Genomic DNA, 22500 nt, shown 5'->3' on the forward strand with positions numbered 1-22500 from the left:
GCTGGATCTATAAATAATTGTGTGCATCAAAGCCAGAGCGTGCTTTAATGTCCCAGATGATGTATTGCATGGCTCAGGCTCTCTGCGGCGTTCATTCTGAACACAGGCGGGAACGTTTTCTGACAATTATCTATGTACAGCATCGGGGGAACGGCATTTGTCAAGGTTACTCGTCTTTTGTATTCTGTACAAAGTAACAGAGGAGCGCTGAGTGCTGGGTAACCCATTCACAATACAATTTCCCCATATAGTATCAGTGGGACAATGTTCTGGTGATATTCTTACCTTGATGTGCAAACCTATGAATCCAGTGCTTGGCATATGAATGTGGGGATAGTGGCTGGGAAATGATGCCACAATTCTGTGCTATTGAGTTCTCCCAGCTTCCCTACTCTGCCCCACCCTTGCCTAAGGGCTGGTTCAGACGGGCGTTTTTGTGGCGTTTAACGCAGCGTTTCAGACGCAGCGTTTTTTGGGATCTACTGCCATCCCATGCAAGTGAATGGGAGCGTTTAGAGCTGGCTTTTGCAGGCTTTCATGAAAGCCTGGCAGTAGATCCCAGCATTGCATCTAGTCTCAAAAGCAACATGCTGCTTTCAGAGGCAGTAAACACAAGGAAACAATAGCAGAGACCAGAACTGCTAGCCTTGAACGCTTTTCAAAAGCTTTCAAAAGCTAGCTTTTAAACGCTGGCGTTTAAACGCTGGCGTTTGAACGCAATGCCAAGCAAAAGCTCAGCAGACGCCCGTGTGAACCAGCCCTAACACTAATCATGTCTCCTTGCTTATTCCTTACCCCTACCTCCCCCCCCCCTCCATATCAGCCTTAAAGGCAATGCGAGGTGAGACATATGGAGGCAGACATATTTCTTTTCTTTGAAAGCGGACCTGAACTCAGAACTTTCCTTTCTGCTCTAAAAGTTAAGCAAGAGCATTTTAAATATAAAAAAAAAAATCTTGATTACGGCTGATACAGATACTGCAATAAATCTGCAGTTTGTTTACTTCCTGCTTTTATGGAAGCAGATATAGGTTTAACACCCTGTTTTACAAGTTAGCTGCTCTACCGTGGCAGCCAGCTGACACAACTGAGAGATTAAATTACAACTTGTGATTAGTCACAGATGAGGGTAACTAGACAGGCTAAACTCTCTAAATGTATACAGGGTGCATTTCTCTATTTTTCTTCTACACTTGGCATACTTAAGGTCCACTTTAAACAATGCATATTGCCTGGTTGTCCTGCCAATCCTCTCCTAATACTTTTAGCCATAGACCTTGAACAAGCATGCAGCAGATCAGATGTTTCTGACAAAAATCTGACAAGATTACCTGCGTGCTTGTTTCAGGTGTGTGATAAAGACACTAGTGACCAGAAGGATCAGCAGTAGTAATATAGTTAGGAGTATGGTTTTTTTTATATAAAAGAAAAAAAAGCAGAAAAAACTTTAAGTCCTTTTTAAAGGGAACCTAAACTGAAAAGGATATGGATTTTTCCTTTTAAAATAATACCAGTTGTCTGCAGCAGATCCACTTCCCCCCAATGAACTCTATGTATTAATAGAAAGGCACTCTTGTTCTAGCTGCCTGGCTTCTGGTTACTGGTGTTTCTGATGCTCCTGCCATATATTGCCAACAGGGTTAATAGAAAGTGCTTTATGCAGTAGCCTGACGAAGGGCATTGTACGCCTGAAACGAGCATGTCGTTGCCTAAATATTATTGCTGAATGCATTAGGCCTATACTACTACTGATTGGTTATATCCCTGTTCTGGATGAATGTTTATACAGACAAGGATCTCCTTACATAGACTTTTCATGAACCCCTTTGTATTTGTGTCAATAACGATTTGTTATATTTTTGTACCACAAGACCTTGCAAGAATTTGTTTTTTCCTATATTATGGTCTTTTCTATTAACCTTCTGCCGACCGCGTAACGCCGATGGGCACAGCCGCGGCGGCAGCCCCAGGACCGCCTAACGGCGTAAAGTCCTGGGGCTCTGTTTTGCAGGAGATCGCGCGCATCTCCTGCTTGGGGGCGGAGCTCCGCCCCCTCTTCAGTCTCCGAGTGGCGATTGCTGCTTGGGAGACTTAGATGGCGATCACGCCGTCTATTTACACTGTGCAGAGCTGCGATCAGCAGCAGCTCTGCACTGGGGACAGCCGTGTGACACGGCTGTCCCCCTGGGGGACAAGAGAGCGATCGGCTCTCATTGGCAGAAGCCTATGACAGCCGATCGCCATAATTGGCTGGCTGTGGGGAGGGAGGAATAATTAAAGAAACGTGTGTTTTTTTTTTAAATAAAAACAACAATAATATTTAAAAAAAAATAAACATGGGGGAAGCGATCAGACCCCACCAACAGAGAGCTCTGTTGGTGGGGAGAAAAGGGGGGGGGGGGAAATCACTGTTGTGCTTTGTTGTGCGGATCTGCAGCTTAGTCTTAAAGCTGCAGTGGCACATATTACTAAAAATGGCCTGGTCACTAGGGGGATTTAGCACTGCAGTCCTCAAGTGGTTAATACAGAAGGATCAGCAGGACAGCCAGGCAACTGGTATTGTTATTAAAACAAGGAAAAAAATATGTCAGTCTCCATTTGTCTCTTATCTCAGGTTCTTTTTAAAGGGAAGGTCCAAGCAAAAAAAATAAATGAGTTTCACTTACCTGGGGCTTCTACCAGCCCCATGCAGCCATCCTGTGCCCTCGTAGTCACTCACTGCTGCTCCAGTCCCCCGCTGGGAGCTTTCTGACCTCGGAGGTCAGGGCCGAATTGCGTACATTTTTACACATTCCCGCTAGTGCAGGAACATTAACGCATACATTTTTACGCGTTAGTGGTGCAACGCGTAAATTTTTGTTCCTGCACTAGCTGGAATGCGTAAAAATGTATGCAATGGGGCCCTGACCTCCGAGGTCAGAAAGCTGCCAGCGGGGGACTCGAGCAGCAGTGAGTGACTACAAGGGCACAGGATGGCTACATGGAGCTGGTAGAAGCCCCAGGTAAGTAAAACTCATTTTTTTTTTTTTTGCTTGAACCTTCCCTTTAAGGCTCTATTCTCGCTGCTCTTTATCACCTGCTGAGACATTCAAGCTGCCACCTGTAAGTTGGCTGCTGGGTACTGCCCTCTCCAAGCCACCGTATTATGGGATTATTTCAGGCCCCACCTTGTTTTGCCATTGTCTTGCATTCAAAGTGGATCGCACATTGCACATGGAAAAGCGGACCTGCCGAATGGATTCCAAAAACAAAAAAATTGTGAACGGCAAATTGAGTATAAACGCATTAAAATTGCGACACCAATTAAATTAAATGTGCGGTGGTTGCAGTTTGTAAATGTAAAGCCTAAAGTGTGAAGAACCTAGGCACTATGCCACTGTGTCACAGATCAGGTTGCTTGGGTAGCCGTTGCGGCAGGTGTCTCATAGACGCCAATGCAAATATCAGGTAATGGGCACCCAGATGGTGATTTGGGTGCAAAATATGCTGAAAAGTATGTAGCCAATAACATAGAGTAAAATATGGGTTAGTTTCAGCAGCCAATCCGCTTCTAGTCTCTATAGCCAATTGGTTACCATACTTAAGGTGGCCATACACTGGTCGATTTACCATAAGATTCGACCAACAAATAGATCCCTCTCTGATCAGAGAGGGATCGTATGGCCACCTTTACTGCATACAGATTGTGAATCGATTTCAGCCTGAAACCGATCACAATCTGTGGAGCTGCCGCTGCAAACGCCTCCCGCCCCCCCCCCCCCCCTCCCCGCATACATTACCTGTTCCGGCCGGCGCGAGTCCCCCGGTCCCTGCTGTCTTCTTCTCTGCTCCGGGCTCCAGACCGTTCCTGCAGCTACTGAACTTCCTGTCCAGGGGAAGTTTAAACAGTAGAGGGCGCTCTACTGTTTAAAATTCCTGCCGGGACAGGAAGTTCTGTGTAACTGCAGCCGGTCCGGAACCCAGCGCGGAAAGAAGACAGCAGGGACCAGGGGACTCACGCCGGCCGGAACAGGTAATGTATACCCGCTGTATTGCGTCGGTCGTCAGGCATTCGAACGCCGCTATCAACGCACTCCCGACCCGCCGGCGATCGAGAAAGATCTTCCGCACGGACGGATCGACTGGAACGAACGATTTTGGACGGAAATCGATCATTCTGTCAGCGGTGTGCGCAACGATTTCACAGCCGATTCCATCACTGTGATCAAATCGGCCGTATATCGGTGGGAAAATCATTAGGTGTATAGGCCCCTTTATTGTTGTTTAGGCGCCAGTGAGTTTTAGGCAGCATTGGGATGGGTGGGGGGTGTTAGGCACTGGGGAGAGGGGCTAGTGTGAGAATAGGGGCTGAGTAACTCTGTAGTCAAATATTGGAAATGCATATTATCAATTTTTTTAAACTGATTACTCCACCTGCCCAACTAAAACACGGCAATTCGATATGTACTCCACTGCATCACCACCAGCATGCATGCCAGCATGATGCTTTGCACAGTTATATCTCACTCAAAGGACAACTGTAGTGAGATGTATGTGGAGGCTGCCATATTTATTTCCTTTTTAAGCAGTACCAGTTGCCTGGCTGTCCTGCTTTCCTCTGCCTCTTATGCTGGGCATACACGGGTCGAAGCGCCCTTATCAATCGAAGCCGCTGACGGCTCGATTGATAATTTCCGACAGGTCCGATGACCCGCCGGATCGATTCCGCACTCGATCCCCGCGGGCGGACAATAACGGGGTATCGAGTGGAAGATAAGATTAGCTGCATGCTTGTTTCAGGTGTGATTTAGACACTACTGCTGCCAGGCAACTGGTATTGTTTAAAAGGAAATAAATATGACAGCCTCCATATTCCTCTAACTTCATTTGTCCTTAAACAATTTTCTCTGCTGTGTCAGATCTGATAAAGTGAGGTAGATAAACATGTTTGCTATATTCAAGTTAAAAAACAATTTTTTCCAATGTGCAGGTCTGAGAAGGTGAGGTGGAGAAGATTGTTTAGTAGAATAGCGCTGAATATTCCTGTACATTCCAGTATCTAGGCAACCGCTGAATTCTGAACAGGGTCACTACAAGAAATCGCTTGTGTCACAAGGCTGAGTTTAGTTATTATGTATGAGAGAAAGTGAGACATTCTCTGTGAATTTACTAAATGACCCGGGCATCAATTGTTTATTTTATATCATTTCATTTCTCTTTGCCATAAATACCATCTTCAGGCACAGTAGTAAATACACCATATGATGCTTTTAGTAATCAGTCTACAAAGTGTGTGTGTGTGTGTGTGTGTGTGCGTGCGTGCGCGTGCGTGCGTGCGTGCGTGTGCGTGCGTGCTCTCGAGCCCGCAGCACCGATCGTGATTACAGCAGGGCGATCAGACTTACCCCCTTTTTTGCCCACTAGGGGGATGTCCTGCTGGGGGGGTCTGATCGCCGCCGGCTGCTTGCGCTTGCGGGGGGGGGGGGCTCTCTTCAAAGCCCCCCTCCGCAGCGCTTCCTGGCCTCCTTCCCCTTCCCTCCCTCTCCCTCCCCCTGTGAGCGGCGCAGGACGGAATTCCGTCCTGCGCCGGATAGGATAGGCTTCAGCCTATCAGGTGCCGGCCGATCTCTGCCACGGCGCTGCTGCGCAGCAGCGCCGTATACATGTAAAAACCGGGGAAGATCTTCCCCGTGTGTTTACATTTACCCTGCAAGCCACGATCGACGGCTCGCAGGGTGTTCACGGAGACACGCTCCGTGAACTGACATGGAACGGCCGCTCATACGAGCGCACTTCAGGATTCAGGGGCGTAGTTAAGCGTACGCCGAATCCTGAAGTGGTTAAACATTTGGTTGTTTGACGTGAAGCAGTTGAGGTGAAGGCATTAAAGGAAACCCAAGATGAGAGAGATAATAGAGGATGCCATATTTATTTTCTTTTAAACAATACCAGTTTCCTGGCTGTCCTCCTGATCCTGTGTCTCTAATACTTTTAGCCATGGACCTTGAACAAGCATGCAGCAGATCAGATACTGACTCAGCTTTTACCGGATTAGCCATATGCTTGTTCCATGGTCAATGGGGTTGCCAGGCAACTGGTATTGTTTACAAGGAAATAAATATGACAGCTTCCATGTCCCTCTCACCTTGGTTTCCCTTTAAGACTTGGGCAGGGCAATGGCTTCATCTTGGCGTACACTGTTCTGACAAGTGGCAGAAAACATTGGAAGTGTTTGGTGCAGGAAGGAATCCTGAAGTGATCGCAAACTAGTACTGTGAATGACACCCAGGAAGATATAGAAGATATTTGGTTGAATGCAGATACGCAAACAAGAACTCCAGACTACCCCCCCCCCCCCCCCCATTCTCGTTATAAAAAAAATAATAAACACGGGTGATTGCACACATCACCAATGACACAATAAACCATTGGGGTCGGGAGGGTCGATAACATCCGAGTGTGACTTGTGGTACCTGCTTGTAGGCATACATGGCAGTTTGGCACCCAGGACTTTTTGGCGCAGGGTGAGCGAAACAACGGCTCACCCTGCTGCCGCACAAATACCGGGAGGGGGGGGTTGTTGCAACTCAGAGCGAGAAGTAATTTGTGATCCCGCAGTCGCCATATCCCCGAATAACCCGTGCACAGAGCGCGGACTATAGCATTACTGTTATTGCCACACTAAGCTTCGGTGCTACACGTCCGGCTCCAAGAAGCCCTGTTTTGTGCTTTAACTCCCTAAAAGCTGTACTTGCATTGCAGTGGATAAACATGCCAGAAAATTATACCGGCTGTCATTTACCTTCAAATTAATAACTAGATCCGCCAATTGTCATTATCTACTCTCTTTTATTTCTCATTTGTAATGCACATCCTGCTTTTAGGACAATAAAATGGGTCATATGAGAAGGTTGGCTTGTTGTCCATGGGGATTTTGTGTTTGCAAATAAGTGAATTGATGCCTGTTTGTTTAATGACCATTAGAGACCAGTAATGTTCTTCTTGTATGTGAATGATCCCAAATATATTATCTGGGTGTTGCCCCAGCACTGGTTAGTAACATGCTCAGATAGCTTGAGCTTTGTATGCTTGTGTTGGATCCTGCATCTGACTTTGGTAGAGTTTGTTTTCAGATTGGAGTTGAATGGCAGCCTCTATCACGGGCCGTGGCATGTCTGTCTGTTGCAATGCATTCACTTCTTTTAGGATGCAAGATAAAAAGGTACCATAAGCCACACAAAATATTATTGTGTATTTGCAGATATGTGTAACAAATGCCAATGTTTTTAATGACCAGGTTTTTATTTCGGACTTGCAGGGTTGAGCTGAAGTTTTTTCCTTTTTGTATTTGGTTACTCAAGTAATCCTGAGCGAGATAAACTGGGCATACGATTATGTACATAATCCTAGTTTACTTGTAACGAAAATTGCATTGCAAAAGGAATTTTGGTTCTATAGCAACACACCGGTGATATATATCTAAGTTGAACTTTTTCTATGTGACACGAGCTGTTTTCTGGGGCTGGGAGCAGCAGTCCAGTTGGACGCATGCTTTCTTTTGGACACAGTTTATTTACACTACATACGGAGAAGTTAGATGCAATATTACTGCGGGCTTTCCCAGTATCTGGTAGCAGATGCATTGTTTTGTCTGAGGATATTGCATGCTTTTGCCCTGCAGACAGTGTAAGCACCATCAATGTGTCACCAGAGTGGACAGCACATCGGGTACAACGCTTGCTCCTGCTTGTCCATCACAGTGTGACACATATTCACACTTCTTAAATGAACTAAATGTTGTTAATTGTGTGGGCTTTTGCGGGTGCAGCAGGCATTTACTTACCAATTGGGGTGCTGCTCCGTAGCCCCTTGTCTATATGAACGCGGCCACACAACTTAGCAGACATATGAATCTGCCCACTAACAGATTTCTGTGTGTCGTCTGATTGCTGCTTTAGGATTTTTTTTTTTATGAATTTATTTCATTTTTATTAAAAGTGTGTATTTTTTTTTTCTATCACCTCCCTCCCTCCCCCGATGGCCAATCAGGACGATCATCACTCATAGGCATCAGCCTATGAGAGGGGATTGTGTTTGGAGCCGCTCCAGGGGACAGCCAAGTGACAGGGATGACCCCAGTACAGTGCTGCGGTAGATCGGTGCGCTGTACGACAAAAACAAATGGCTGCTTTTTGTTGTTTTTTTTAAGTCTGCCAGAAACAATCGCCACTGGCAGACTGTTGACAGAGCAGATGTCCGTCACTGAAGCGGGGATGCGCGCACATCCGCACGCACGATCCCTGCTAATCTCCTCTCCAGGACTTGATGCCAATCGACGTTAGGCGGTCCTGTGAGAGCCCCCTTACAGCCACCAATCGGCGTTTGGCGGTTGCAAGGAGGTTAAACAGATGAAAACAGATTGCTAGGACTGGGAATACCTCTGACCATGTGATGGGACTGTAAACTTTGTTATGACTGTGAGAACACAATACACAATCCTCTTTGGCTTTGGACTGGCTGTTGGCACTTTGCCTCCCCTTAGAGGCGTTCATAGTGTTGCTGTGGCCAGGTGTGCTCTGTGCACTGCTGTGGGAACAGGATGGTACATTCCCTGCCATGTCTGTGTTTACATAAAAAACAATGGAAAACAACAATTTGCTTTCTTAAAACAGAAAGTATTTGCAATAATTCAGGTTGGAGTGAGCTTGAGATGTCTCCCAGTGCATCACTGCTGAATATATGCAAATTAACCATTGTACCCTTAGAAGCTAAACACACCTCCAGAACCGCTGGAATGCAATGATGTGTCAGCTTCTTAATTTGTACAGAGCCATAATAATCCAACATGCATACAGACTATTGGTTGATCCTCATCAGTGCATGGCATGGATTAAATTGGCTCTATGGAGTAGGGCTTGAAACTTTTTTTTTTTCCATAACATTTTAGTAAGGGGGCTTTTAGGACCATTGTAGCCCCTCACACACCCCAATGAGTTCTGGTTCACTATGAGCTTGCTGGTTAGTCTGTACATAAAAAGCAGTGATCCCTATTCCCAGCTCTGCCCACACTGACCAATGCCAGTTCTGTTGATGCTGATTTAATCACATCACTAACTAATCTTTCCTAGTCAAAGAAATCCTGATAGAAAATCAGAGATTACGCTATTACAGCGTTCTCCTTTATGAAATTGCTTGCCTGAAATACAGGGCTGTGGAGTCGGAGTCGAGGAGTCTGGGCAGTTTTGGGCACTCGGAGTTGTTGATTTCATAAACTGAGTCGGGAGTCGGATGATTCTTGTACAAAATCCACAGCCCTGTTAAGTATTAGACTAAGGAGTCGGAGTCATGGTTTCATAAACTGAGGAGTTGGAGCTGGAGTCGGAAGATTTTTGTACCGACTCCAAAGCCCTGCTGAAATATCTGGTGAATGGACCTGGCAAAGCTCCAAGGATTTGTTATATTTAGAGTAAATGTTAAATACCTGTGATGTATCCCTGTTCTGTTTTGGGATGTATTGGGGATAGTATCAGACATTCTATAGACTTCTATAGACTTCTGGCGCCCTCTGCTGCACAAACAAGAGAGCTGCAGATCTTTATTAGTTACAGTCTCCTGCAGAACCATTTATTTTGAGGCCTTGTTTACATTATAAATCGGAAACGCTGAGCGATTTATTGTGTTATTTTGAAAGCGCTTTTCTAAGCACTTTCAGAGCGATTTCCGCTTAGAAAAAGTGCTTTCCTAAGCTCTTTTATGTAAAGGGGCCCAAAGTCTAATGAGCACCTTTAGGCTTTACAGGGGTGCTCACAACTTAGCCCCCTCAAAATGCCAGGACAGTAAACACACCCCACAAATGACCCCATTTCAGAAAGTAGGCACCCCAACATATTCACTGAGGGGCATGGTGGGTCCATAGATTTTTTTTTTTTTTTTTTTTTGTCACAAGTTAGTGGAATTTTCTATTTTCTAGAGTGTTTGAATTCCTCTAACTTGTAACAAAAAGTTCAATCTTTCTTAGACTCAATATGCCCCTTAGCAAATACCTTGGGGTGTCCTCTTTCCAAAATGTGTTTATTTATGGGGTGTTTGAACTGTCCTGGCATTTTAGGGTCTCTGCAATCATTACGTGTATGGCCAGCATTAGGAGTTTCTGCAAACTCATTATATGGGGCATACGAGTAAGGCCCTGACAAACCTGATTTGTCCATTCACATTGATCGATGTGGATGAAGAAATCGTTGCCATTATTGATGCAAAATGTTTGCTAAAGCATATGAACTCCAACCCCGCCCCTCAGCTCATATTCCTCAGCAAACTATCTTTTTTTTACTGCGGAGGAGAAATCTCGTCCTGCAGCACCGCATGCACTGGCTTTGTGTAATCTGACAGCAGTGCAATGCTTCTGTCAGAATTCTAATGCCCTCAATTTACGGTTCACTTCCAGTTGGCATGCTACCTCTATAGATCATTTAGATATTACTTTGGTGGGTGACCCAATTAGAGGGATAGTACATACTAAAACGTACCGGAAACCCTGTAGTGGGAATACCACCCTCCGAGCCACGAGCTGTCATCCAATGTATACCATTCGCGGGGTCCCCGTCGGGGAGTTTATTAGAGCCCGCCGCAATTGCTCGGAGGCAGCCTGGCTCGGAGAAGAGTTTGGTAAGGTGGAGGTGAGACTGCGTGAGAGGGGGTATCCAGAATGGATAATTAGGAGGGGCAAAATGAGGGCCAACTCTAGGGACAGAGACCAACTTTTGGAGGGTGTGAGCCGGAGTGATGGCAAAAACTCTAAACCCACATTTGTGACAACATATAGCGTCGAGTATAATAGGATCATTTCGATCCTGAAGAAATACCTCCCAATTTTGGAGGGGGATGATGATTTACGTGGTGTCTTACAGCAGGGTGTTCGATTTGCAAGTAGGCGCGCCCCCACCCTGGCCCAATCATTATCCCCAAGTCTTTACAACTCTAGGTCGAGGGTCCCCACTTGGCTTAACACCATAGGCTATTATTGCTGTGATGTTAGGACCTGTCACTATTGTAATGTCCATACCCGGACCCAGGAAGCTATTTCTGCCTCTAACGGCCGTAGGTTCCCCATAAAACAGTTTATCAATTGTGGCACCCGTTATGTTATATATCTGGTTACCTGTAGTGAGTGTGCCCTGCAATATGTAGGGTGCACTACCAGACCTCTGCGTGCCAGAATTGGGGAACATTACTGCGGCCCTGGGTGGCTGGTTTCAAATGTGGCTAAACATTTTCGCCAGGTACATCATGGCGACATGTTCTCCTTCTCCTTTCATGGCCTAGAAAGGATATCTCTGAATGTGAGGGGTGGCGATGCATCCAAACAGCTAAAAAGCCGCGAGGCTTTATGGATTTTTAGGCTGGGTACAAGGCTCCCTCGAGGTCTGAATTCTCAATGGGACTTAGCTCTAATTACATAATATTGCCCATGAGCCCGCTTTTTCTCTTTTTATCTTTATATAAAGTTGATTTTATCATTTTATCTATATATATAAAATCGTATGTATGTATGTGTGTGTGTATGTGCCGCGATCACGCGAAAACGGCTTGACCGATTTGAACGAAACTTGGTATACAGATCCCTTACTACCTGGGATGATATGTTCTGGGGGTCTCGCGTCCCCCCTGCACACCTGAGCGGAGCTACAAACAGCAAATCAGATTTCACCCATTCAAGTCAATGGAAAAAATGTAAAAGGCTGCCATTCTCACAGTAATCAAGCCAGAGTCCCCACACTTGGCACAGTTGGTCACTTGGTGACCGAGGTTACGAATCCAGGAAGAGTGGGAGGAGCATAAAACAGCCAATCAAATTTCAGCCATTCATTTTAAATGGGAAAATGTAAACCGCAGCCATTCTTACACTGGTAATCGCAGGGTTCTCAAACTTGCCACAGTTGGTCACTGGGTGAATACGATTAAGATTCAAGAAAGTGGATGGAGCCTGCAACAGCCAATCAAAATTCACCTATTGATTTTCAAGGGGAATATTAAAACTGCTGCCATTCTTACACTGTTAGTGGCAGAGGCTTCAAACCTAGTACAGTTGGTCATTGGGTGACTGGGGTCCAAATTCACTAAAGGGGCAGGGACACAAACAGCCAATCAGATTTCCTTGGTGGATAAACTGCTTCCATTCACACATTTTTGATGCCAGGAACCTGAAAGCTCACAAACTTGGTCATTGAGTGACTGTGTGTCAAGGTTACAAAAAGTGGGCAGAGCCAAAAATAAAGTTCACTAGGAAAATATAAACTGCAGCCATTCTTACACTGTTTCTGGCAGGGTTCTCAAACTTTGCACAGTTGGTCACTGAGTGAATGGGATGAATATTCAAGAGAGTGGGTGGAGCCTACAACAGCCAATTAAAATTCACCTGTTGATTTTCAAAGGGAATATTTACATTGCTGCCATTCGTACACTGTTAATAGCAGATGCTTCAAACCTGGTACTGTTAGTCACTGTGGTTCAAATTTGGAAAGGGGGCAGAGCCACAAACAGCCAATCAGATTTGTTTAATTTCAATGGGAATATACAAATAACTGATACCAAAAGCCCAAAGCTCATAAACTTGATCATTGAGTGACTGTATGTTAAGGTTAGAAAAAGTATGTGGAGCCACAACTACATTTTATTCCAGGGGAAAATATAAACTGCAGCCATTCTTACACTGTTAATGGCGGGGTTCCCAAACTTGACACAGTGGGCCACTGGGTGACTGGGATTAATATTCAGAAATGTGGGTGGAGCCAACAACAGCCAATCAAATTTCACCTATTGATTTTCAAGGGGAATATTTACATTCCTACCATTCTTACACTGTTAATGGCAGAGGCCTCTTAGCTGATAGGTGACTGGGGTCCAAATTCACTAAAGGGGGCAGAGCCACAAACAGCTAATCAGATTTGTTAGATTGATTTCAGCCATTCTGTTATTGGTAGGGTTCTCAAACGTGACACAGTTGGTCAATGGATGAATGGGATTAATATTCAGGAAAGTGGGTGAAACCTACAACACCCAATTTAAAAGTCACCTATTGATTTTTAAGGGAAATATTGAAACTGCTGCCACTCTTACACTAATAATGGCAGAAGCCTCAAACCAGCTACAGTCGGTCATGAAGTGGCTGGGGTTCAAATGCACTAAAGGGGTGGAGCCACAAACAGCCAATCAGATTACTTTACTGGATAAACTGCTTCCATTCACACAATTTTGATGGCAGAAACCCAAAAGCTAAAACTTGGTCACTGGGATTTTTTGGGATTAATATTCAAAAAAGTGGGTGGAGCCTATAAAGAAAATCAAAATTCACCTGTTGATTTTCAAGGGGAATATTTACAATGCTGCCATTCTTGCACTGTTAATGGCACAAGCCTCAAACCTGGTACAGTTGGTCATTGGGTCACTGGGGTTCAAATTCAGAAAAGGGCTGGAGCTACAAACAGCCAATCAGATTTGTTTCATCTCACTGGTAAATTACAAATTATTGATGCCAAGGACCCCAGAGCTCACAAACTTGGTCATTGAGTGACTGTGTCAAGGTTACAAAAATTAGGCGGAGCCAAAAACAAATTTCACTAGGAAAATATAAACTGCAGCCATTCTTACACTGTTAATGGCAAGGGTTCTCAAACATTGCCCAGATGGTCACTGGGTGACTGATATTAATATTATGGGAAGTGGGTGGAGCCTAAAATAGCCAATCAAAATTCACCCGTTGATTTTCAAGGGGAATATTTAAATTGCTTCCATTTTTGCTCTATTAATAGCAGATGCCTCAAACCTGCTACAGTTGGTCATTGGGTGACTGGGGTTCAAATGCCGGAGAGATGCAGAGCCACAAACAGCCAATCTGATTTGCTTAATTTCTATGGGAATATACAAATTATTGATGACAAAGACCCCAAAGCTCACAAACTTGGTCATTGAGTATTTGTGGGTTAGGGTTAGAAAAAGTGGCCGGAGCGAATACCAGCCAAATACATACCCGGGCAATGCCCATTCATCAGCTATTATTCATAAAAGTGGATGGAGCCTACAAAAGCCAATCAAAATTAATCTATTGATTTTCAAGGGAAGTATTTCATTACTGCCATTCTTGCACTGTTAATGGCACAAGCCCCAAACTGGGTACAGTTATTTATTGGGTGACTGGGGTTCAAATGCAGAAAAGGGGTGGAGACACAAACAGCCCATCAGATTTGTTTGATTTCAATGCAAATTATTGATGCCAAAGACTGCAAAGCTCACACATTTGGTCACTGAGTAATTAAGTAATTGTCTATTACTATTACAAAAAGTGGGCATAGCCATCACCAGCCAAATACATACCCAGGCAATGCTGGGTCATCAGTGGGCGGAGACAAATAGAAAATTCACTGGGAAAATGTAAACTACAGCCATTCTTACACTGTTAATGGCAGGATTCTCAAACTTTGCACAGTTGGTTACTGGGTGACTGGGATTAATATTCATAAAAGAGGGTGGAGCCTACAAAAGCCAATCCAAATTCATTTATTGCTTTTCAAGGGGAATATTCAATTGCTGCCATTCTTGCACTGTTAAGGACACAAGCTTAAAACCTGGTACAGTTGGTCATTTGGTGACTGGGATTCAAAATAAGAAAAGAGGGTGGAGCCACAGCCAATCAGATTTGTTTCATTTTAATGCAAATTATTGATGCCAAACAATGCAAAGCTCACAAACTAGGTCATTGAGTCATTGTGTGTTAGGGTTAGAAAAGTGGGCGGAGCCAACACCAACCAAATACATACCCGGGCAACGCCGGGCAATCAGCTAGTTGTGTATAATATTGGAGTGGGGTTGTTATTTGTTCGTTTTTTGGATATAATCAATTGGTTTGGCATTGAAGCAGATTTTCCACATTTTGCAACCCTATACCCATTTTTTCCTGTTAATATCCCCTCCCTTCTGTGAAGTTTGAGGGCGTATCCCCGGCCATTGGGGCCGCCCCCTTCTCAGGGGGTGGGTATATATGGGTTCTCTGTGTCAGTTTTACTTCAGCTATGATTAAGGACCAGTAGGTCTGAAATATGTCAGCTGCAGATGCGTGATTTGGTGTTTTGATTTCCGATACGTCCATAATAAAGGATTCATTTTAGGACATGTGCGGACCCCTTTCCTTTTGCTACAGATTTTTGGATTTGGCCTTCCTGGTTCCAGCACTGTCCCAGTCTGAGTGAGCGGTGTCCTGGTGCTTCTCTTTTCCCAGTGCTGCAGCTGGTCGTTGCTCCACCTGGAAGGTTAATAGTTGTTAATCACATTACAAAGAAACAGAAACAAAACAAACAAAACAAAAACAAGCAACAATGTATTAACTTCGTAATATTTGAGATTTTATTACATTTGAAACCAATGTTTTTTGCTCACCTGTTTTTTTTTTAACTTTTATTTAACCTTCCAAGGAGAAACCTCTTCTTCCCGATGGGACAATGTGCAAAGCGCAAATCGCACAGAGCTGTGGTGAACTACATTATACACCTTGTCCAAGGTGAAAGGAGAGGTTTCTAGCAGCCCTGTGCGTTAGGGTACCCACCTGTGCAAAGGGCTAGATGTGCCCCTTTGCTCCCTCCCTCCCCAATTTTGCAGCCAGATGTGCTCCCTTATCCCCCTCCCCAGTATTGCAGGTTCAGCTGTGAAGTGAGGCTCTGCCATGCCCCCACTATGCCCCCCTTATCACCCAAACCAGTGCGAGCTCTGCTAATTGCTGCTGATTTACTCTTACAGGTTTGTGTGATGGGCTAGGGCCTGGCAGAGTTTCAAGTTCAGAGCTGAAAAAAATATCACAAATATAATAGGACTTTGACCAAACACCTGAGTTCGCAATATGGAACCCTGGGGCTCCTACCTCTGCAAGCTCAGCTACATTGGTAAATGTGGCTGCCGTGTCATTTCTGAGCCGGATCCACACTATGACCCCACCCTCCCCGGAATCACACAAACCAGCAAGAGTGCACGCTATTGGCTGCTTGTTCAGGTTTATGTGGTGAGCGAGGTGCATAAGAAAACTCTATCTGCAGAGCTTTATTACAAGCCACAAATACAGCAAGCAAAAGCCCAGGTATATGACTTTGGTCAAAGCCTTTAACTCACAAAAAGGGAAACCTCTTAGGGCCGGTTTCCACTAGTGCGGTGCAATTTCTTTGTAAAAAACGCATAAACGAATTTGCATGCGGATGCAAATTTGTATGCACATCTTCATGTGTTTTCGTGTATCTTTGTAAGTATGCAATTTTAAATATATCAGTGCCTGTGCGCCTTTTCATTAATTTTACCGGAAAACGTATGCAAATTTCCTATTGAATACATTACATGCGAATCGCACCATAGCCTTGCAGTGTGCGAATTCTGTTGGCTCTTCAGGTTTTTTCTGAACAGCACACCGCACAGATTTTCTGACAAGTGCAAACAGGCCCATTGACTATTATTGGCTATGTGAATCTGCATGCAGAAAACGCATGCAGATTCTCTCTAGTGGAAACGGGCCCTTACGAGCCTGGGCTGATGTAACTGTGACCAGGGCCTCACCATCACTAGAGGAGGAGATTCCAAAGTGCTGCCCCAAACTGTGCCCACCCCAGTATAGGTAGCAAACCTGCCCCCAGTATTATCTCCCTCCCCAGTATAATAGCCAGCTGTGCCCCCATACAGCATTAGGCAGCCCCTACCCATTAAGGTAGCCAGATGTGCCCACTCCCCAGTATAACAGCAAGATGTGCCCCCTAATCCTCCCGCCCCAATGATGCAGCCAGAGGTGCTCCTTATCCCCCCTCCCTCCCCAGTATTGCAGCCAGATGTGCCCCCTTATCCCCCTCCCCAGTATTGCAGGATCAGCTGTGAAGTGGGGCTCTGCCATGCCCCCACTATGCCCACCCTTATCACCCAAACCAGTGTGAGCTCTGCTAATTGCTGCTGATTTACTCTCACAGGTTTGTGTGATGGGTGAGGGGCTGGCAGAGCTCCAAGCTCACAGCTGAAGAAAATATCACAAATACAATGGATGTGCCCCTTATCCACCTCCCCCCAGTTTTAAAGCCAGATGTGCCCCTTTCCGTCCCTCCCTCCCTAGTATTGCAGCCAAATGTGCTTCTTATCTCCCTTTCCTCCCTAGTATTGCAGCCAGATGTGCCCCATATCCCCCTCCCCAGTATTGCAGCCAGATGTCATACTGGTGTATTTGAACCCCAATCGGAAGCCGTTCTAAGTGAATTTAGTGGGAAACCAGTTTGCGTATAGAATTGTTGTCGCTTCATTTTTTGGCACATATTACCGAAAATTGATTTCCAGCAATATGTTTCTCATATTCCCTCTCCTATTCTCACACTAACCTCCCCCCTCTTCTTGCCTAACTCTAGCCTCCCTTCACTACTCCTAACACTAATGTACCCCCTCAATGTTCCTAACACTAGCCTGCCCCTCTCCTCTGCTAACACCACTCCACAACTAAAATCATATCACAGTCTATGGCGTAGCCGAGAAAACCCATGCGCAAAAAATAACTGGTTTAAAACAACCTGAAAATATATTTTTTTAGGATGTGGGAGGAAACCGGAGTGCCCGGAGCAAACCCACACAAACACGGGGAGAACATACAAACTCCACACAGTTCATGTTCAGGCTGGGAATTTAACCTGGAACTCTAGTACTGTGAGGCAAGAGTGCTAGCCACTATGCCTCCGTGCTGCCCACAGCTGTTGGAAAAAATATTCACTGCAGGAGATGTAGGAGACAACCACTGCAGGAGAGGAGTCACTGCTGGAGATGGGATGAAATGCATGGTGTTTACTGCAGGAGATTGGTTACTGCAGGGAATAAAATGTTAGGTAAGCCGTTCACTGCAGGAGAGGAGCCCCTGTAGGAGAAGAGTTAATGCATACAGCCAGGAGAACCTGGCAGTCGCGGTGGCAGATGTTAGCAGGTGTGGATGAAAATAGTCATTTCAGAGGAAAGAAGTCTCAGGAGCTACATGAGAGGTCAGGAGCTGGATGAGGAATGAGGAAAAATGTTCCAACGCCGACTCATCCACAATATGGAAATCTCTACATGAAATTACAGACTACAGGAAGAAATCTCCCCGGTCACTACACAACCTGCAGCTTGCAAATGAACTGAATACATTTTATTGCAGGCTTGACACTAGCAACAATAGCCAAACACACCAAGTCAGTCTGCATAATTTCCATCTGTATAACAGGCAAACTGAGCACTCCTCCAGCCAGCCATCGTCTCCACCCCCTGCAGTGCCTCAGTATGTACACAACACAGCAGACCAGACACAATCTGCTAACCTGTCCCCAGATGTGCATGCTCTAACAATATGCCAATCAGATGTAAATAGACTCTTCAGAAGACAAAACACTAGGAAAGCAATGGGGCCAGACACTGTTTCTGTGAAATGCTTGAATCTCTGTGCCGATCAATTAGCGCCTGTATTCACAGACATATTCAAAGCATCTCTAGAACTCTCAATTGTTCTTGCCTGTTTTAAAAGCTCAACTATTGTACCAATTCCAAAAAAAACTAAATCTACATGCTTAAATTATTACAGGCCTGTTGCCCTGACATCACTGGTCATGAAAGCATTTGAAAAATTGATAATGACTTATCTGAAATTCATCACAGATCCCCTGCTGGACTCTTTGTAATTCGCCTACAGGCCTAATGGATCCACAGACGATGCCGTGAACATGTGTATGCATTATGTACTACAGCATCTAGACACCTCAGGGACCTACAACAGGATTTTATTTATAGATTTCAGCTCTGCATTTAATACCATAATTCCATCACTGCTGCACAGCAATCTCTCCCAGCTACACATACCTGAACTGCAAATGGATAACTGATTTCTTAACCGACAGAAGACAGCGTGTTAAGACTTGGTAAACTCACATCAAGCTCTCTGACAGTCAGCACTGGTGCACCCCAGGGCTCTGTGCTTTCCCCATTGCTCTACTCACTTTACACCAAAGACTGCATCTCCACAGATCCATCTGTTAAGGTTCTGAAGTTTGCAGACGACACAACAGTAGTTGGTCTCATACAAAACGGGGATGAGTCTGCATACAGGCATGTGGTGGGACAGCTTTCCTCCTGGTGCAGCAGCAACAACTTGCAACTAAACACTCTCAAAACTATGGAGATGATAATAAACTTTAGGAGATCTTCCCCCAAGCACCTCCTCTTAACCATAAATGGATCCACAATAACCCAGGTGGAGTCATTCAAGTTTCTTGGGTCCACGATCTCAAACGACCTAAAATGGGATAACAACACTGCCACTATTGTCAAGACGGTGCAACAGAGAATGTACCATCTACGGCAGCTGAAAAAGTTTTGCCTACCTCAAAATTTAATGGTGCAGTTCTACACTGCAATCATTGAATCCACCATAACATCATCTATGACTGTATGGTTCGGCTCCCGCTCATCATTAGAAAAGGTGAGGCTGCAGCGCATCATCCGATCAGCGGAAAGGATAATTGACTGTAGCTTACCTTCCCTGCAGGATCTTTAGGCTAGCAGGTGCAGAAAGAGAGCGACCAAAATTGCCTCTGACCCCTCTCACCCAGCTCACTCCATCTTCCAGCGCATGCCTTCAGGAGTAAGATTCCGATCAATCACTACCAAAACTCTAGACACAGGAACAGCTTTTTTCCTCAAGCGGTAGCCATACTTAAAGGGAACCTTAACTGAGAGGGATATGGATGTTTCCTTTTAAACAATACCAGTTGCTGATCTGTCCAGCTGATTTCTCTGGCTGCAGTAGTGGCTGAACCACACACCTGAAACAAGCATGCAACTAATCCAGTCTGACTCCAGTCAGAGCATCTGATCTGCATGCTTGTTGAGGGGCTGTGGATAAAAGTATTAGAGACACAGGATCAGCAGGAGAGTCAGGCAACTGGCATTATTTTAAAAGGAAATATCCATATCCTTCTCAGTTTAGGTTCCCTTTAATGCTGAACCACGTTAGAGCTGCTAGGACTTGATAGTAATCAGCACAGAACTGAAAATAACCAATTCTCACATTGCTTACTGCCACTATACTTATGATGTCCTTGACTTGTAATATACACACTGTCTGTCCTTGTACTGTTTTTGTTTGTGTTTGTTAAGCAACTGCCAAGACAAATTCCTTGTAGGTGCAAACTTACTTGGCGAAAATAAATTGATTCTGCTAAGTCAGAGGCTGCAGGAGGTGACATTCATTGCAGGTGGTGGTAGTAATTGAGAAGAATGAAGGGAGTTGGAGGACATGGATTCAGCGGCAGTAGAGGACAATCACTGCAGGATGCAGCAGGAGAGGCAAGACCTGGATCTGAGACACTGATCACAGGTGTAACCTCTTCCTGGTTTCATCAGAATCTTCTCCCTTCTGGTCAGTCTGGAAGCGTGAATGGCCACACCGTGATGGGCCATTCTCTTCCGCCTCCATGCCCGGTGGAACTGCCTGCTCATGACCTAAAACAAAAACAGATAAATATGTTAGTAATTGTAGACAACAGTTTTCGTACACAATTTCTGTAGAGGGAAATGCATTTAAATAGAGAACCACTGTTAATCAATTGGGCTGTTCACAAATGCGGTTTTGGCATGCAGAAAAAAACTTATAGCAGATCAAAATGTTACACTGTGTGCATTTTCTCACTTGCAGTCCAGTACCTCTTATTGTTTATTAACCCCCTTGGTGGTATTCTCAGGTGTAACTTGAGGTTACTTTTCACTATAATTAGCGGTAACCGCAGATACACTCGTGGATAGCGCTAGGAGGGACATGTGCAGAGTGCCCAGGGGAGCTGTAGTGCCACTTATCTCCCTGTGGCCCAGCAGCAACAGTCTGTCTTCTCCATGTCCACCCTGGGGCCCCATCACTATGCAGGGATCGCAGCCTGTTACAGAACAACAGAGAGTGATCTCAGTATAGAGATGCAGCACCCCCTGCATGAGAGGAGGAAGACTTGCAGGATGAGGCTGGATCCTTGGAGGTAAGTGATCTAGGCTCCGCAGCACACTCTGCATAGGAAATGGGGACATTATCTAGTGCCCTGTTCTGAACGGGGAGTGGGGGCACTTCTAACTATACTGTGAGAGGAGGAGAGCACTCTCTGGCTACCTTCACTTGGGGGGGGGGGGGCTCTCTGGCTTACCTGTAAGGGGGGAGCACTTTCTGGCTACCAATAGGGAGGGGGGGGGGCGCACACAGCCTACCAGTATGTGGGTCACTATCTGGCTGCCTAAACGGGCGGGGGAGGGGACTGAATCTGGAAAGAATCATACTGCTAAGGAGGTTGGTCCCTAGGATCACATGTATTGTTAGTGGTGGGATAGTATTTTAAATGCACTTTATTTACAATTTGTAATTATTTTATACTGTATGAGCCCATTTTCATTGCTGTGAATTTGCAGCATTTTCCTGCATGCGATTCAGATGGGGAAATGCAGCTTATTGAAGTCAACAGGCTGCCGTCCGAAGGGCATTGGGGAGGGGGGGGGGGATTTGGACAGCATGCTGCATTTTCTGCATAAAGCATCCGAATCCCTCTAGCTGTGCATGGCGTGACTACAGGGATAAGGATGGGCCTCGCAGCACAGTTGTGCCGGCATCATGTCTGGCAAGATGCACACTATGGGGTAATGTTTAGGATTTAAGCTTTTATACTTACCTGGCGACACTCATCCCGACTGACCCGAGCCCAGAATCCCATGCGCGCCACAAAGGTCCACGAAGCCTCGTAGAAGTCGTCCTTGCTGCTGAAGTACGGGGCGGCGAACTCATAGATGCAGCGGTAGAAGGGCATGTCTTCCTCCATCTTGTTGGCGATGTAGCTGTAGACATAACAGGGTTATAAGGATGTGCTAAAAAACCATAATTGTATGTATTGCTAAGCTGTAATATGTACCTATGTACTCATGTAGTCTTTCTTATATGTGCACGAATTAAGCAAGTAATAATATGTCCGCAGTCTGTCCGTTCACTACAACGTACACAACTTTGGTACTCAGCACTTTCCTCAATCCTGCCAGTCCTCTCTAGCAGTCTCCTGTGCCCTGCCAGTAGTCTCTAGCAGTCTCCTGTGCCCTGATATCAGTCTCAAGCAGTCTCTAGTACCCTGCCAGTATTCTCTAGCAGTCTCCTGTGCCCTGCCAGTAGTCTCTAGCAGTCTCCTGTGCCCTGATATCAGTCTCTAGCAGTCTCTAGTACCCTGACAGTATTCTCTAGCAGTCTCCTGTGCCCTGCCAGTAGTTGATATCAGGGCACAGGAGACTGATATAGGTCTCTAGCAGTCTCCTGTACCCTGCCAGTAGTCTCTAGCAGTCTCCTGTGCCCTAACAGTCCTCTCTAGCAGTCTCCCGTGCCCTGATATCAGTCTCTAGCAGTCTCTAGTACCCTGCCAATAGTCTCTAGCACTCTCCTTTGCCCACATCGTAGTCTCTGGATGTCTTCTGTACCCTGATAGC

General features: G+C 45.4%; 2 protein-coding genes across 5 annotated transcripts in view; one reads left to right on the forward strand and one right to left on the reverse strand.

Annotated features, from left to right (window-relative positions):
• MPP7 (MAGUK p55 scaffold protein 7) overlaps positions 1 to 22500 on the forward strand; it is a 508595-nt gene that overhangs the window by 143106 nt on the left and 342989 nt on the right. The gene's annotated exons all lie outside the window — the stretch shown is intronic.
• Positions 14666 to 22500, reverse strand: part of LOC137519617 (uncharacterized) — a 32858-nt gene continuing 25023 nt past the window's right edge. Inside the window, exons 6-8 of the mRNA XM_068238591.1 lie at positions 21705 to 21867; positions 20196 to 20502; positions 14666 to 15274 (exon numbers count right to left, since the gene is read on the reverse strand). Of these exons, the coding sequence (XP_068094692.1) occupies positions 20323 to 20502; positions 21705 to 21867 (343 nt within the window). The 3' untranslated portion in view covers positions 14666 to 15274; positions 20196 to 20322. The remainder of the gene's footprint in view (positions 15275 to 20195; positions 20503 to 21704; positions 21868 to 22500) is intronic.

The sequence above is a fragment of the Hyperolius riggenbachi genome, chromosome 5, assembly GCF_040937935.1.
Source record: "Hyperolius riggenbachi isolate aHypRig1 chromosome 5, aHypRig1.pri, whole genome shotgun sequence".
NCBI classification, from domain to species: Eukaryota; Metazoa; Chordata; class Amphibia; order Anura; family Hyperoliidae; genus Hyperolius; species Hyperolius riggenbachi.